The 14978-nt window shown below is 42.6% G+C and overlaps 2 protein-coding genes across 2 annotated transcripts; both read right to left on the bottom strand.

Moving 5' to 3' along the window:
* Nucleotides 1–4080: 4080 nt before the first annotated feature.
* Nucleotides 4081–5200, bottom strand: RhiXN_07559 (uncharacterized protein; the record flags this gene model as incomplete). Its single annotated transcript, XM_043327375.1, has 4 exons — nt 4081–4387; nt 4841–4934; nt 4990–5024; nt 5076–5200. 4 exons carry the CDS (start codon nt 5198–5200, stop codon nt 4081–4083), a joined length of 561 nt encoding a protein of 186 aa, XP_043182760.1.
* Nucleotides 5201–7783: 2583 nt separating this feature from the next.
* Nucleotides 7784–13629, bottom strand: RhiXN_07558 (SNF2 family amino-terminal protein; the record flags this gene model as incomplete). The annotated part of the gene is made up of 12 exons (XM_043327374.1): nt 7784–7924; nt 9277–9774; nt 9838–10011; nt 10235–10411; nt 10472–10613; nt 10706–11190; nt 11261–11536; nt 11598–11857; nt 11917–12459; nt 12521–12697; nt 12752–13019; nt 13075–13629. 12 exons carry the CDS (start codon nt 13627–13629, stop codon nt 7784–7786), a joined length of 3696 nt encoding a protein of 1231 aa, XP_043182759.1.
* Between the last annotated feature and the right edge of the window lie 1349 nt (nt 13630–14978).

Here is a 14978-nt window from a genome sequence, read left to right as displayed (position 1 = left end):
CCCTATTTTCCACTAGTTACTATTGTCAATAAGGGGTACATATGTCTAAATTATCTATTTCACTATGGTGTGATAAGATCTTGAAAATCAGTATATCAGTAATAGACATCTTTTTCTAGTATAATTTGGCCTGAGAACTACAATGTTGGTATGCTTTCCTCTGTACAAATCAGACCAATGGAGAATTGATATTTAAAGTTAGCATATATTGGCCTTGATTTCAGTTCAATTTGTACTTAAATACACATTTTTATTTTCAGTATTTTAACCTTATACAGTGTTTCAAGGCATATCCCCCCTAGTTTGTGTCATAACCCATATCTGCAAGGGTTGTGACCATATATCCATTGTCAAAGATATATAGTATATGTGATGCACAGTGATATATGAATAATATATGTTGCTGGGGATGTTGCACTCCCCCTGCCCCCTAGCTGCAGGCCAATGTTAAGGCCCTTGGCAAGGTCTGAATAATATATTATTATAGAAGAGATTATGTCATCCCCCCCCACCTCAGATCCGTAGTAGTTTTATAGTATTTGATGAAGGACTGTAGGGGGGGTCATGTGACCCTGGTGGACTGTCAGTCTCTAAGTCATGAGTGCTTAGAGTAATGACAGTTCTGACTGCATATATGTGAGCAAATGCAGCCTTCTAAAGACTGTGGAATATCCTATTAGTAGGTGGCTTGGTCAGGAGACATGCCAGCAAAGGCACGGGTCATGACAGTTTGGACATATGCACATGTGTAAAGTAGCTGGGTCACTATTCTAATTATTTTGGATGGCCCTTGGGTCTCTTTCATAGCGGCTCCAGGAGGTTAATTAGCAATCCTATATAGTGGGAGCAGGCAAGAAAGAGTTGTATGCCTCACCTCCTTATGTAGTCCTGTTATGGAATAGGAAATAATAGTAAAGGACTGCAAAGTAAAGAAGAAGAAATAAGCAAACACAATTTAGTTTTGAGATGGTGTAGACAGTTATTTGTAAAGCACATAGAAAGACTCCTTGATTTCTCCCATATTTTCTACTATTTTTAATCATGTAAATACTTGAAGTATTAAGGCAGAAACAGTCCTTTGGAGGAAAGACTTAATAACTTAGGTTTGGCTGAAGGGCTGTTCTTAAGTAAGCACTCTGCTTTCCACAAGCTACTAACCTGAGTAGCTAAGAGGAAGGTATGGGCCTCATTAAGAGCACAGCTTGTTTCAGCCTTTCCCTAAAGTGTCTTTATGGGGAAAGGATATTTTTAGAACTGGAGGCTAACTCTTATAAGGCATGGCTTTATGAGACAGGCTCTCACTTAACATCTCAGCTCCATTCATCTTGTCATGTACCTTACTCTACTGTATATAGTAATCACAGGCCTCTAAGGGTATAAGTAGCCCCTTGAACTGGCCTTTTTGAATGCATCTCAGTTTTACATCCTCTCTCAGCCTAGTGTGACTCTGAAGACATCTTCTATTGATTTCTCTAAGTATCATACATATTAAAGCAGCCTCAAAGTTCCAAAGTTTGGTGCATGCAGCCTCTAGGACAGTCCCAAACTATACAGGGAACTGTTATGGATATGACATTTCTTCATTAATCTGTACTTATTTTATTAATTACACTAGTAATCTTACAGTAAACAAGTGAGATAAAGATGCAAACTGAGGTTTTCAAGGTCCCTCTACCCAATAGTGACCTTTACAAAACCTATGAACCTCAGGAATACCCTCAATATGCAATGCCTTTTGCATATAGGCTGTTTTCTCACTCATTTAGATATATATAAATTCAGATGAGTAGATAAACAGTAACAAGTAATATTTCTCTTGTTTGTAGTATTTATTATTCAAGATTCTATCTTGTGGCTACACACAGAAATATTCAGGGTCCCCCCTGTTGCATAGGCAAGTGCTCCAGCGCTTAATCAGCCCTTAAGCGCCAACGCACTAAATGTGCCTTTTCTCCATCACCCGGGCATCCCACACTGCCAAATCGCTTGCGCTTAGGTGTGCCTGTTGGTGCGCTCCAGAACGCTGGGTCAAACTCCCAAAACGGATAACATTTGGCAGAGTTATGCCCCATTTACTGTAAGCACCCAATGCAGCAGTATCCTACCTTTGGGACTGTTTACTCCAAGGATGAAACACTTAGCCTTGGGACATCTAAGGACCCACACAGGTAATACTGCCTTGGGGCAAACATTGCCTTGGGGCAAATATTAGGATTTGTTGTTTGTTTACTATGTACCAAAGTATTGGCTCCCTCAAGTGTTTCAGTTGCCACATGTACCTCCTGTACCCCCTCTTGGTATCAATCATGTATATACTTGTTTGTGTGCCTTCTCAGGGTATTAAAGGACCCTGTGAAGACGCTTCTGATGCATCCCACTTTTACTCTTATATATTGACATATACACACAAGCCTTTAACAGCTTATCTGCACATTTACTTTAGTGATTGACTCACTGTAAATAGCATGGAGGTTATTCGGCACATTAAGACCATAGGCCAGTCCCAACAGACACAGGGTCACCTATTAGTGTACTTACTGCAACCCTGTGCCCCTTGACTGTCACAGTTGTTGAGTTCAACATTGAGTATAGTGCAATGATACTGTAAGGATTGTTGTGATTGAATGATAGTGTTTCAATCCACCATACCCCCCATATTGTAGATAGCTTTATCTACAATATCTCATAAATCCTAGATCTATTTTAGGTAAGCCCCATAAGTCTTAAGTCTTACTTAAGCATATATAAGTCCTATACTTATTAGGCAAATCCTATAAATCCTGTACATTAGTCAGGTAACCCTCTTACTTAATGTACTATCCCAGAGACCTTAAGTATACATACCCTTAGTCACTTAGGCTTAAGTAACATTAGTCTAAGGTACTATACATAACCAACCACCTGCACTTGATAGTTGCTAGACTATTTGTTAGGAGTTGTTATTCCTGATAACCTAGCCTATATTGTGCATATATTCTGCATATATTCTGATTCTTAATACTAGTTCTTGGTTATTCCCATATACATTTTGTATATAGTAATTCATTCTTACTCCTGTACTTACACAACTCTTAACAGGAACCTAGAAATAGCTTGGTTGCAACCCTGCTAAAACTTCCTGGCAGTATACTTAGTATTTGGTGCTTCTAAAACATCCTTACCCCCTTGTCAGCCATTGGAGACAGGGAAATAAATTAGCATAGATCTCAATAAAATTACAATGAGCTCCAGAGACTAATATTTAGGTTATACACTACTCTACTTGTACCTTGCATTGCCTACTACTTAGTAATACTCCTATTACTAGTTATTGGTAGAGGTCACCCTGATGATAAGTACCTTGTTCCCTTAGCAAGTTAATTAGTAACCTTAATACTCTTACCCCTTAGCTTTAGACTTCTTCTATTATTTCTTGATAAGATTATTACCTTTTATAGTTAACCAGCTACCATTTTTATCTTTCTCCCTCTTTTAGTATCTTACTTTCCTTTTAGAGTACATTCAATTGCTGCTTATTTTCCCTATCTATAACAGCAAGGTGGAAGACAAGAATGTGGAATGAGGGTGGTCTATGTGGGGATCAAGCAGGTTAAAAACTTAATGTACTATGACCATGGTGTAGCTGTGTGAAATTGACTGTTCAGTATCCAGCTCTCCTGCAAGTTGACAGGCCTTTTTACAAGTAAGATAACCATTCAAGCAAAGTCCATTGTGCTCCTTCTTGTAAATCCAACCATAGAGCTGATGCTCTAGTTTTAGTAGAGTTCCAGATCAATAGCATCAGGAAATTGGATAACACCTTGCAACACCATGTAGTTATTATCTATATTGCGTTGATTATGAGGTGTTTGGCAGTTGTGCATGCCTTCTCAAGGGTGGCTGATACTATGTGTACATTCTGTCAGGGCTATAAGAGTTTGACAGACCTATAGAAGGTTGACATGGCATTAATTGGCTACCAAGGTATAGATGCACAATGTCCACCATGCCACAGTACAATGTAGATTCCAGGCTATCATGTAAGGGAATAGAATGTTACTACTGTTATGTACATATGACATGCTAGAAACAAATGCTTATTCAATAGTCATACTGTACAGGTCCCATATCTTCTTCACTTTTGAATCCCTCACTCTCCCAATCCTGTTCAGATGGTTCATCTCCCAAAACATCCTCTTCTAATTCAATTTTGACAGTTTTTTTGTTTGTAGCATTGTTCACATTGGTGTTGGTGTTAGTGTTGGTGTTGGTTGCATCCTCATCTGATAATACTATTTGCTGATTGGAATTATCCTCTGATTTGTTTGTAGGCATGTTTCCCTCCAGCCTACCATTGTGATGCCCAATAGCTTTGCCATGGTATATCATCATATCTCTGTCAACAAACCTATAATGTAATTTAGACTTGCAACCAAGAGTTTAAAAATATAAGAGTAAGATTGTACCTCATTACATACCAATAATTCCAGTCACCTTTCTCATTGATATATTGGGTGACTTCCCGTAAGCAAGAGCACGATTTAGAATCTCTAAATCGCTTGATCATCGGTCCGTCGGATACGGACCGACTCCGTGCCAACAGCCAAGTAGGACCCCGTGACTATGTCCCTCCGTAAGGCCAATGATCGCGGAATTGCGCGATCAGTTTCTAAATTTATAAAAATTCAAGCGACCGGATTTGAGAGCTTTTGAAATAGAATTTAATCAAAAAGACCTGTACATACAGTTGTGGAAATGGATACAAAGCCTCTATATGCTGTATTTAAACAGGGCGGGGGTGAGGCAAACACCCCAAAAGTCATGGAAATACTTGAGGATCACCTCGATTTCATATACTCACTTATACTTGATGATGAAGATGCCCTTCAATTCGTCGCAGGCAACAACTACGTATCGCCGCTGCCTTAGGGGCTCTGTATCTTCTAGGTACAACCCTCCAAAGTAGGGTCAGGAACCCGAGTTGCCGTTTTCTTACTCGCGCGAATCTACAGCCAGAACCGCGCGTTGCCTCATCTTGGCAGGCCCTATATCATAGTTGAGATAACCGCGGCTACATCACAACTATGGGCGTAGACGTGATTTGGGAAACAGGCTTGTGTAGTTGTAGGGTAAGACGTTTGCGTTTGGGTTGATCAAGTTGGGGAGTTGGATCGGCTGACTTGGGGGGTTTATTGGGTTTTGGCTTTGGTTTAGGAGGCATGATAGATAAATGTATAGATAGATGAACCAATATCAATGAAGAAGTGCAAATACTTAGATGTGGGTTGTCTTGCGGCCCTCAGAGTTTATATGCGCGGAACTGTACCATGCTCAAAAACGTTCTGGCAGCTTTAGGCATTGCTCACGCTATGTTGCATGCGCTTGGACCATGAGCCAGCAGCAACAGGAGCAACCCGCCTTGGGTAGCTGGCAGTGTTTGAACTTTTACATTGTTTTACTACGGTTGTGCCATGGTTGATATGGATGTGAACCAAGTGACGCCTAATAGGTACGTTGAACATGGATGGCAATACAACAACAATTTGGTACAGGTCTTGCAGTTATCTGATAGCTATAGAATTCCGCTTGCAATGTGCATTAGGCCGCTGAATAGCATATATTCTGTGTTTATGTACTGTTCAGGATATGAGTGCAGTCACCTCAAGTGTATGCGCGCACTCAGCAGACACCAATACAGTTGCAAACTATTTTAAAATGTATCTAAACGTTTAGAAAGGGGGTCACCCTCTCTCTAAATGCCGATGCAATCTAGAATTTAGAATTCCTCTGAGCAACGGCACCGGCGGATGCAACGGTATTTCACATGCTTCAAGGGTCTTATATTTACATCCGAGCATTCTAGAACGCCCCCAGTTCTAGATTGCGTTCTAAATACTAAATTTTGCCTTACGGGGAGTCACCCATTGTGCCATTTTGACTCTCTGTATAGGTACTCATAGGTTGTTCCTGACCCAATGCAGGAATAAGGTGTACTCTCAAACCACTTGGAAGGAGAAATAAAGTCAAACAGAGGTTAACTCTCTGTGTTGTCTGGGTTGTCAAGGTAGTATGAAAGGCGTTCAAGTTGCTTAGCCTTCCACCCCAAACAGCAGGATGTGTCATATGCCAACCAACACACCATAAGAACTCCAATCTTTGAAATGGTAGCTGAACACTCATGCAGACTTTGCATGAAATATTCCAAAACTTGGGCATAGTAGAATGGGTGGTTGCTGTTGGTACCAGAAGCTTCCACTAGAATGAACTGTTGCTCAAAGCGGGATGGATACAGTCAGCACAGCAGCGCATATCATAGGATGTATAGTTGCTTCCTATAGTGCATGTTTGTAGATCCAGTTGTGCTGAATTCAGAAGCCATACAAAGGCTCCTCTGAGTGCAATCCTCCAGGGCTAAGACAGGAGCTTCATGCAAACATAAGCAGAAAAGGAACATCTGTTGACATGAGATTCATTCAATGTTGCATTGATAGACATTATCATTAAATGGATGTACATTTGTTGCAGGATCATTCAACAAACAAGACAACCATGTTGGTCAATGAATAAACTCTTTTTGGCTTGTGGCTATATCATTGTGACTATTTCTATTTGAACTGGACAGAAGTGCCATGTCTTGAACTTCCAAAGGGACTTGTATGCTTGAATCTAAACTCAAATTAAGGTTAAGCTCCTCTTTCATTTGCTTGAGAGCTGTTTGAATATGCTCCATACTTGTAATCTTTGGTGTAGTATCCTTTTGTTTATTGCTTTGTTCATAAATTTCCTTCACACAATGGTGTTGTAACTTGCCCTGAGATAAAACTTTGTAAATAGTGATGATTATTTCAGAATCAAACTCACAATTTGTGTAGAATATAAATTGGCCTTAGCAGCTCTACTACCTTGGTACCACAATTTGTGATAGGATCAGAAGCCTAGCCGTCGTTATCTTACACGCCCAAACCTGCAACCAGAGCCTTGTCTGGCGCGGTGATCGCATGGGACTATTGGTGGAAGGGATCGGGCGACTTATATTTACTTTGTTCCAGCTCGATCAGGCACGCGTTGGCGTCGGCGGCCTTTGGAAGAGGCCCTGCAAGCTCCAGGCAGCCCCCCAGAGCATGTATGCGCACATTGAGTCTCATTTATCACACTCACACATTTGCACGTAGGTATAAGATGTGGACCCTGAGCCATTTAGAACGCATTATGAAGTCCAGAAAGGGGGTACCCCCCCTCTCTAGATTTCAATGACAATCCTCATGATTTAGAATTTAGACTTGCAGGCCAAAGTCACTTCCGGCGGATGCAACGTAATTGGATTTGTTACCAGGGTCTCTATTTACATCCGAAGAATCTAGACCGCTCTGACTTCTAAATTTTGTTCTAGATTGCCGATTTTGCCTTACGGGTAGTCACCCAATGTCATATATGAGTATATAAAGAAATAAAAATCAGTAGCCTGTGACATGTCTGGCGTGTTTGGCCCCACTACTTGTGCGCGGATGAGGTCCTTGCAAGGTATATGGGGCCACGGAAACAGGGGACCTTGGAACAACGGTTGCGTTTACATGACCACCTCATTTTTGAGGACGCCAGAGACCATTATTACAAAGGTCAACATTTTATTGTATTTTTGTGCGTTGCATGCATGTGTTACAATGTGTTTGTGGTACGTACAAATTGTGGTCTGCATACAAAATGGCTGCCAAGACTGGACCCTGAGCAGTTTAGAATAATTTAGACTCACTTGCATGTCTGGAAGGGGGGGTGACCCCCCCCTTCCAGACTTAGTTGTCTGACCTCACTTCCAGAAGTCTGGAAGGGGGTCCTTGGCGGCTGTTGGGGCGGATGCTAACAAATTTGACTTTTGGCTAGGGTCTTTATTTGCATCCGGAGAGTCTGGAACGTCCAGATGGCTAAATGACGCTCCAGATGCCAGTTTCTACCTTACAGGTAGTCAACCATTGGCTTGCTTACTGGTAGTCACCCAGTGGCAGTCAACTGTATTATGATTTTAGTAATAAAGTCTATTTTACATGGACTGTTCCTTATGGAAAGGTGATACATGAGGTCCATGCTCTGGCAGAGCCTAGCACAGCTTCCCCTGTGCAGGCCAGATCCGTCCTGTCCCAACGGACCAGTTTAGGACAACAAATTTAGAAGAAATCCTTATGGAAACATACCCAGTTTATAAGTTGTGATAGAATAGCATAGTCAACAGTAATATACAAGCTTGTAAAACATGGCAGGGAAGCGGTTAGGAAGATAGACAATAAATGGCAGTAGAATTACTTCTTGCCATTTACAAGGTGGCGATTAGCTAAGAGCCGTGAAGCCTTCAGACTGAACACCTTTTTTTGCACAGAAACTCCACTCAAGGGAGTTGGCGCAAGTTGAGCTTGGCCTACAGCTGAGCTAGATGGGCCCTGTTGTTGAGACAATGGCTCCAGAAGTGCACCTGAAGGCTTTGATGATACCGTTTGGTCTGGTAGGCCCACTGTAGCGCTTTCAGAACCCAACAACTTGTTCTCTGTAAGAGAAGGGATTCCTTGAGGTAAGACATCATCCCTAGTTCTGCTTTGCACAACGGTTGTCACTTGTTGACTGTAGCTCTGTTTTGCTGAGCAGTCTTTAGCAGCTACGTTTCTGACAGACTGATCTACAGAAGATGAAGCCAAGCGTATTTTGGCTTGAATAGATCCTAAGGCTACAAGACATCACATTGTCAATTTTTTCAGCAAGTCTGTATGAAAAGCGTTCTCACATTCAATTGTTTTTTGTTTGCTTGCGTGTTGTGAGATCCCACTTGCATGTTGATGAGCCCCAGATGACTGAACAAGCTTGGCTATCTTGACCTTGTCTTTACCTTTTTGCTGGGTACTTGTTATTGTGGCAAGACTGTTTGGATTGCGGTGGGAGTTGGTTATGTCTTGGCAAGTTTCTCAATATATGTTCTTTCTTATATAGCTTGTTTAAGAGGCAATAATTACTTACTTGTTTGACCTTGTGCTGTTGTGCCACTTTGTACAGAAGACCCTTGGGGGGGAAGGAGAGCATCCACACATGAATCTATGTAAATCAATGAACATACTTAATTAATAACATTGCGGATCAACATATCCTAAGATGACTAACCATTATTTGGCAAGTTATCAATAGCATGAGGCTACACGGCAAGGTGATCAGGATCAAAGACCCACTGTGCTTTACTACAATATTGCACTAACTATTGATATTAATGACTGGAATATGCTGATTAGTGCTCAGAAAAGAAGCTGACATACAAACACTTACCATAGCGCTTAAAGAGTTTCCAGTCAGACCAGAATCAGGGGTGACTGTTTTGGTCTGTTCCGGTGCAGGGTCAGCTGCAGTGACAGGTGTTGTTCTGTGCCCCAAGTTGGACGTGGAGGTCTTGACTTTGGTGCGCTTTGGAGCTTGGCTGGCATCCTTTGTATCTGTGCTGCTGTTGTTTTTGCGCTTGCGGCTTCCTACTTTAGATTCTGAGGCTACTACTGTGTGCCCAGAGTCTACCAGATCATTACCCTCAGAGTCAGACTCATCTTGACTGTCTGAGTGAGGGTTGGCTATGTTGGTATAGACATCTTGCAAGGTTCTGCGCGAGTTTAGAAAATGGTCAGACAGCTGTGCCTTACTGTCAGCATAAACATTGAGCGCCAAGTCTATGCCTTCTGGTGCCATGATATTGTAGACAACCGTATCCCGCTCTTGCCCAGGGCGATCAACCCGGCCCATGATCTGGTTGAGTTCAAGCCCTGACCAAACGCTGCTCTGCCAGTCATTACTTATGTCAGAAGATATCATAGGGTATTTCAAGTAATGATTTGCACATACCACAATGATTACAACTGAGGCTTGGACCAAGTTTAGCCCAGCTGAGCCAACATTGCTGATGATCATAATCCGGCAGTTTGGGTCATTTGCAAATTTCTCAACTGATTGTTGGCAATGGTTGGTAGCCATGGACCCATCATATGAGACAAATCCTCTGCCCTTCAGAGTAAACATCTGACCAAATTCAAATCATCAGTTATGGAGTCTGAGATCATTAGCTAGATGTAAAGATACTCGCCTTTGCAAGCAACGCTTGATGCTGGTGGAACTCCACATAAATCAAGAACTTTCGAGGTTTTTCACTTGGTAAAGGCTCCCAAACAGCTCTTGTCTTATCCACAGTACCATCCTCTAAAAGAACCATTGGCAGTGGATTACCATCCCAGAACCACATCACCAGATTGTATACGCATTCCATTCTGGTTGATATCATTTGGTGAAGATTTTCCGCAGTCCAATTGTCAGTGATATGGTTGGTCAGAGTGCCGCGCTCAAGCTCTAAGCTCTCTTCTTTGAAGCGCAGCTCTCCCAATTTAGCCAACATGCCAGCAAACTTTTGATCAATGAGAAAATTCTTTTCGACATGGTTAGCACTTGTCACACTTGTTGCGCCCCATTGTTAGAATTGACTCACATGCCACCTAATATTCTTGCAATCATTGCGTTCCACTTGTCCCTCAGAGTCTAGCCCATCTTGTTCCTCCTGTTCTTCACTGGCGGTTTCTTGCATTTGCTTCCCCTTCTTTTTAGCTCTTTGCTTGTTTGCCTGTTTCTTCCTATGATGGACGGGTAATGCTATCAGTCATCACACATGTATACTGAACAAAAAACAGCAGTTGTAGATAGTAGCAGAAATGAAGATACTTACTTTGTGGTTTTCCGTCGGGTATGCTCCTGATTAATCAAATGTTGCATTTCCTTCTCCTCTTCGTTCATTGGGGACCAAGCAATGAACTTTTGAACAAACGGAAGATCCAAAATTCTTTTTCCTGCAAAGTCCAGCGACTCACTTGTACGACGGATCATGATGGGATAAAGAATCAAACGCAGGATGTTGACTGGTTGTTTGGATAAATGGATCATGCGGAGAATACTTTGCTGGTCCTCATTCTCGTATTTAGCCCAAACGTCATCCTTGATTTTAGTAGCACGAGGATCTTGGGAGCTGATTTTGGCCAATGATAACACTTCTTTCACTTCTTTCTCAATAGTTGCTTCCACAATTGCTTTGCTGTTGAGTCGCCAATTTTCGCTGCCGTCCACCAGCATTTCTTGCACTTCGTTCCAAACCTGGAGGCCCTTGTCACCAAGTAGTGGCTGGTAGCGTAGATTTTGTGCAAGGGCAAACAAACACTGTTACATATAGATGGCGCTTATGGTCAATAACAAAAAGACTTATAGACAAAAAATATCTGCTTCTCACCTTGAGTGCGGTAAATAAAGGTGTGGCTGTTGCACCAATGACCAAGCATGAAGACTCGCTAATGAACTGGACCCCTCGTTGACTATGACTACTGTTCCGGAGGTTGTGTATCTCATCAATTGCTGCTACCCGGAAGCGCATACCAAACAAGGAGCCTGCAGCATTGACACCAATTTTCAATGCAGGTGCCTCTCCCTTAGCCTCGTGCTCCTTGGCATCCTTGCCTTTCAGCTCTGGGGGTGGTTGCAAGCATCGTTTAGCCTCCTTAGAGATTGCCTTGAAAAATAGTCATAACTGTTTTGTTATCTAAACTTTGGCACCATTTAAATATACTTACCGAAAGGTCTGCTATAATAATCACTCGCCCTGCATGCTCCAAGTTTTGCCCAGCTGCTGTCTTGTATGGCCCTTTGGGATCACTGAAAAAGGTCTCCAGGGGTCCATTGTCAACAGTGTAACGAATGACAACAAAACTGCCAAGCTGAGTGAATTTGTTCCATTGTTCAACCCATTGGTTTCCAAGCGTACGAGGAGCAATTACAATTGATGGTAGGTTAGGGATACTCTTTTCACCACCAAAGTAGGGTGTTCCATTATCTATGAAAGAAAGCATTTAGCTCAAGCAGGTACCAAATATATTGCAAGTAAAAGCTTACCCTTTGTAAATGCAGGCGGCGCAAGACGCTGTTCAACTGGAAGCTCCTGCTGTTTGTAGTAGTGCTCCAGCATGCTAATAACACCAATGATTTGGACTGTCTTCCCAAGTCCAACATTGTCACATAGTAAAGCTGGTTGAGCACGAGTCCCTGTTCTCTGTGTGAATGCACCTTCCAAAATCTTGAGTGTCCCTACTAGCTGATGCCAAAATGGTACGGCACGGGTTTTGTGCTGAGATGTAGAGCTGTTCAGAGTGTTGTTGGCACCAGGTTCTGCAAATGGGAATTGATTCGCTCCAGGTAAGCCCAAGAGATTCCACAGGTGTTCGGCTGAGAATGACATGAGATGCGCAACACCAATGTCATGGCTTCCTTCTGCCAAGTTATGCAGACCAGCAATTCCAGATTCAAGAACAGGAAGCTCAGACTCATCCAACGAACCAATGCCATGGCAGTACTCCTCAAGGTAGTAGGCATAAGCCGCTTGCATCTCGGCTTCGGTTGGAGCTCCCTGCGCAGACTTGACCTTTGGTTTAGAAGTCTCTGGTTGAACAGTTTATATTAGCACATCATCCAAGACGCATTGGTATTTTTTGTAGCTTACTTCCAGCCTCTTCGGAATTACCAAAACCAAGACTCAACCACAGCTGCTTCAGTGAAGTCTCCCTGCTATGGAAATGCAAGTCATCAACTTCCTTAGTCTCCGTAGCTGTCCTTCGCCACTCGGCCAAAGCACTGGTTGCACCACGCAATGCCGCAGGCGATTTCAACTCTTGAGCCTCTGGTGGTTGAAAGGTATTAAATCCAATCCTTTAGAAAAAGTTCCTTCACTAACCTTGTAGCTTTGCATCCACTTTCTGCATCCGGGAAAATGAGGTAGCCACCTTGCGCTTTAAGCTTTGGGCTTCGTTTTCATACTTCCGCTGAGCAAAGCAGCGGATTGCTGGAATATATTCAGGAACAATTGTCCCACGACTGCTAACTGCATGGTCTCCAAATAAACCTCGAGCCAATGCAGCTTGCACATCACGCTCTTCAATCCTTTGATGGCTGTCTGTAATAGGCACCTGATGTTCCAGTACCCGCTTACTAGCTGGACGTTCCTGTATGAATTAAAACAGTTAAATGATACAATATCTTGGATTATTTACCACTTACCCTATTCAGACTCCTATTGTCTTTCCAAATGTTGGCAGGAGTTGCTCCTATTCTGGTCAAGATGTCCTCCACCTGACTCATTACGCCACCTTTCCTGTTAATCATTGCCAGCACCAGACTCCGGAACGCAGTATAGCCATAAGAATCAGGCCCACCCCGCTTTCCTCCTCGAGCAGTGGATTTGATGGTCTCCCTGATTGGTGTTCCTCTTGCATAGTCTTCCTTCCAAGTACTCCAGAAGTATTGCAAAAACCTCTCTGCAGCATGACGCTCTTCCAACCCAAGTGCTTTGCGCCGGTTTTTGGTGACAGACCTTAATACAGCCTCAGGGACTGCAAAACCACTATCCTTGCTTGCATCCAACTCTGGGTCAGCATCACCCACCACATCAATCTCCAGATCCTCGTACTCCTCATACTGTGGAAGTGGTACAAGTCCAAAGATGGACCTCCACACGCTGCTTGTCCAAGGAGGACAGTGGAATGGATGAGCCTCATTCATGGCAGCAGCTTCAAACAAGTAAAGGACAGAGTGCGAAAGAGGAGTCAAAGGCATAGCTGATGAGAGTGATATAAAGTGTTGAAACTGGAAAGTGTAGCTTAAAGCTGCAGATTGAAAAGTTGCTCAAGGGGAAGTTGAGTGGGTGTAAGGTCTTGGTTTAGAGGCTATTACCACTTTTAAGTACAAGGATTGTTACAGCTTTGATTCGACAACTGTGACATGCCTGACAGCCAATATCACCTGGTTTTAACCTAACTTCATGTGCTGCCGGATAGGAAGTAATTAATTTTTTCCCCCTAACCCCAATTTGATCAGCAACATCGAAAGAAATAACCTTGCCCAAAGGCTTTGACCATATTTAGCATGCAGACCGCAGATGGCTGAATATTTCTATCTATTGCAAACCCTGAGCACTGTATTGCTTTCCCCTTAGTATCACAATTGTTAGCCAAATATAGAGAAACCATGGATGCGTGCTTAAACCCTGATTTCAGGGACCCATTCTCTCCGTGTTTGACCTTGAAATGTGGCTAAATAAGGTTTGGGATCAGCAAATAATGTGATTTGAAAGTCATTTTAAAGCAACCAATTAGAGACAAGGCCCAGCCCGGATGTGCTATTTGCCGTGGGACTTGATGTGAAATGTGTCAAGTGCAGATCCAGATGCTAGAGCGCGGGTGTTTCATATGTCCAAACTACCTGTCTAGCGGGTGGGGGGGGTCAACTTCCCTTATTGAATTAGATAATATCCATAGCCATCCAACATGACTCAGGGGTACATTGCGGGCTCTTTTATGGTTTTTTGAACTACAAAAATGCATGTGGCTCCCGAACAAGGCTGAATATCAACAATTGGAAACTGTCAAATTGTAGCGAGCCTGAATTTTAATCAGATAAATGTATATACATATTGGGTGACTACCCGCAAGGCAAAATCAGCAATCTAGAACAAAGTTTAGAAGTCAGAGCAGTCTAGATTCCTTGGATGTAAATACAGACCCTAGAAACATATCAAATTACATTGCATCCGTTGGAAGTGACCTTGGCCTGCAAGTCTAATTTTGAAATGATGAGGATTGTCATTGAAATCTAGAGAGGGTGGGTACTCCCTTTTCTAGACTTCATAACATGTTCTAAATGACTCAGGGTCTACATCTTATACCAGCGTGCAAATTTGTGAATGCAATAAGTGCAACACAATGCACGCATACATACTCTGGAAAGCTGCCCGGAGCTTGCTAGACCTCCTCCAAAGGCCGCCAGCGCCAACGTGTGACTGATTGAGCTGAAGCAATATAAATAAAATCTGCCTGATCCCTCCCACTAATCTTCCTGTGCAATTACCACAATTGGGCGTCTAAGATAACAACGGCTAGGCTTTCTAATCCTATTACAAAGGGTGG

The sequence above is a fragment of the Rhizoctonia solani genome, chromosome 9 (assembly GCF_016906535.1).
Source record: "Rhizoctonia solani chromosome 9, complete sequence".
Taxonomy (NCBI): Eukaryota; Fungi; Basidiomycota; class Agaricomycetes; order Cantharellales; family Ceratobasidiaceae; genus Rhizoctonia; species Rhizoctonia solani.
The sequence above is the reverse complement of the archived record's forward strand: the minus strand, read 5'-3'. Positions and strand labels throughout refer to the sequence as shown.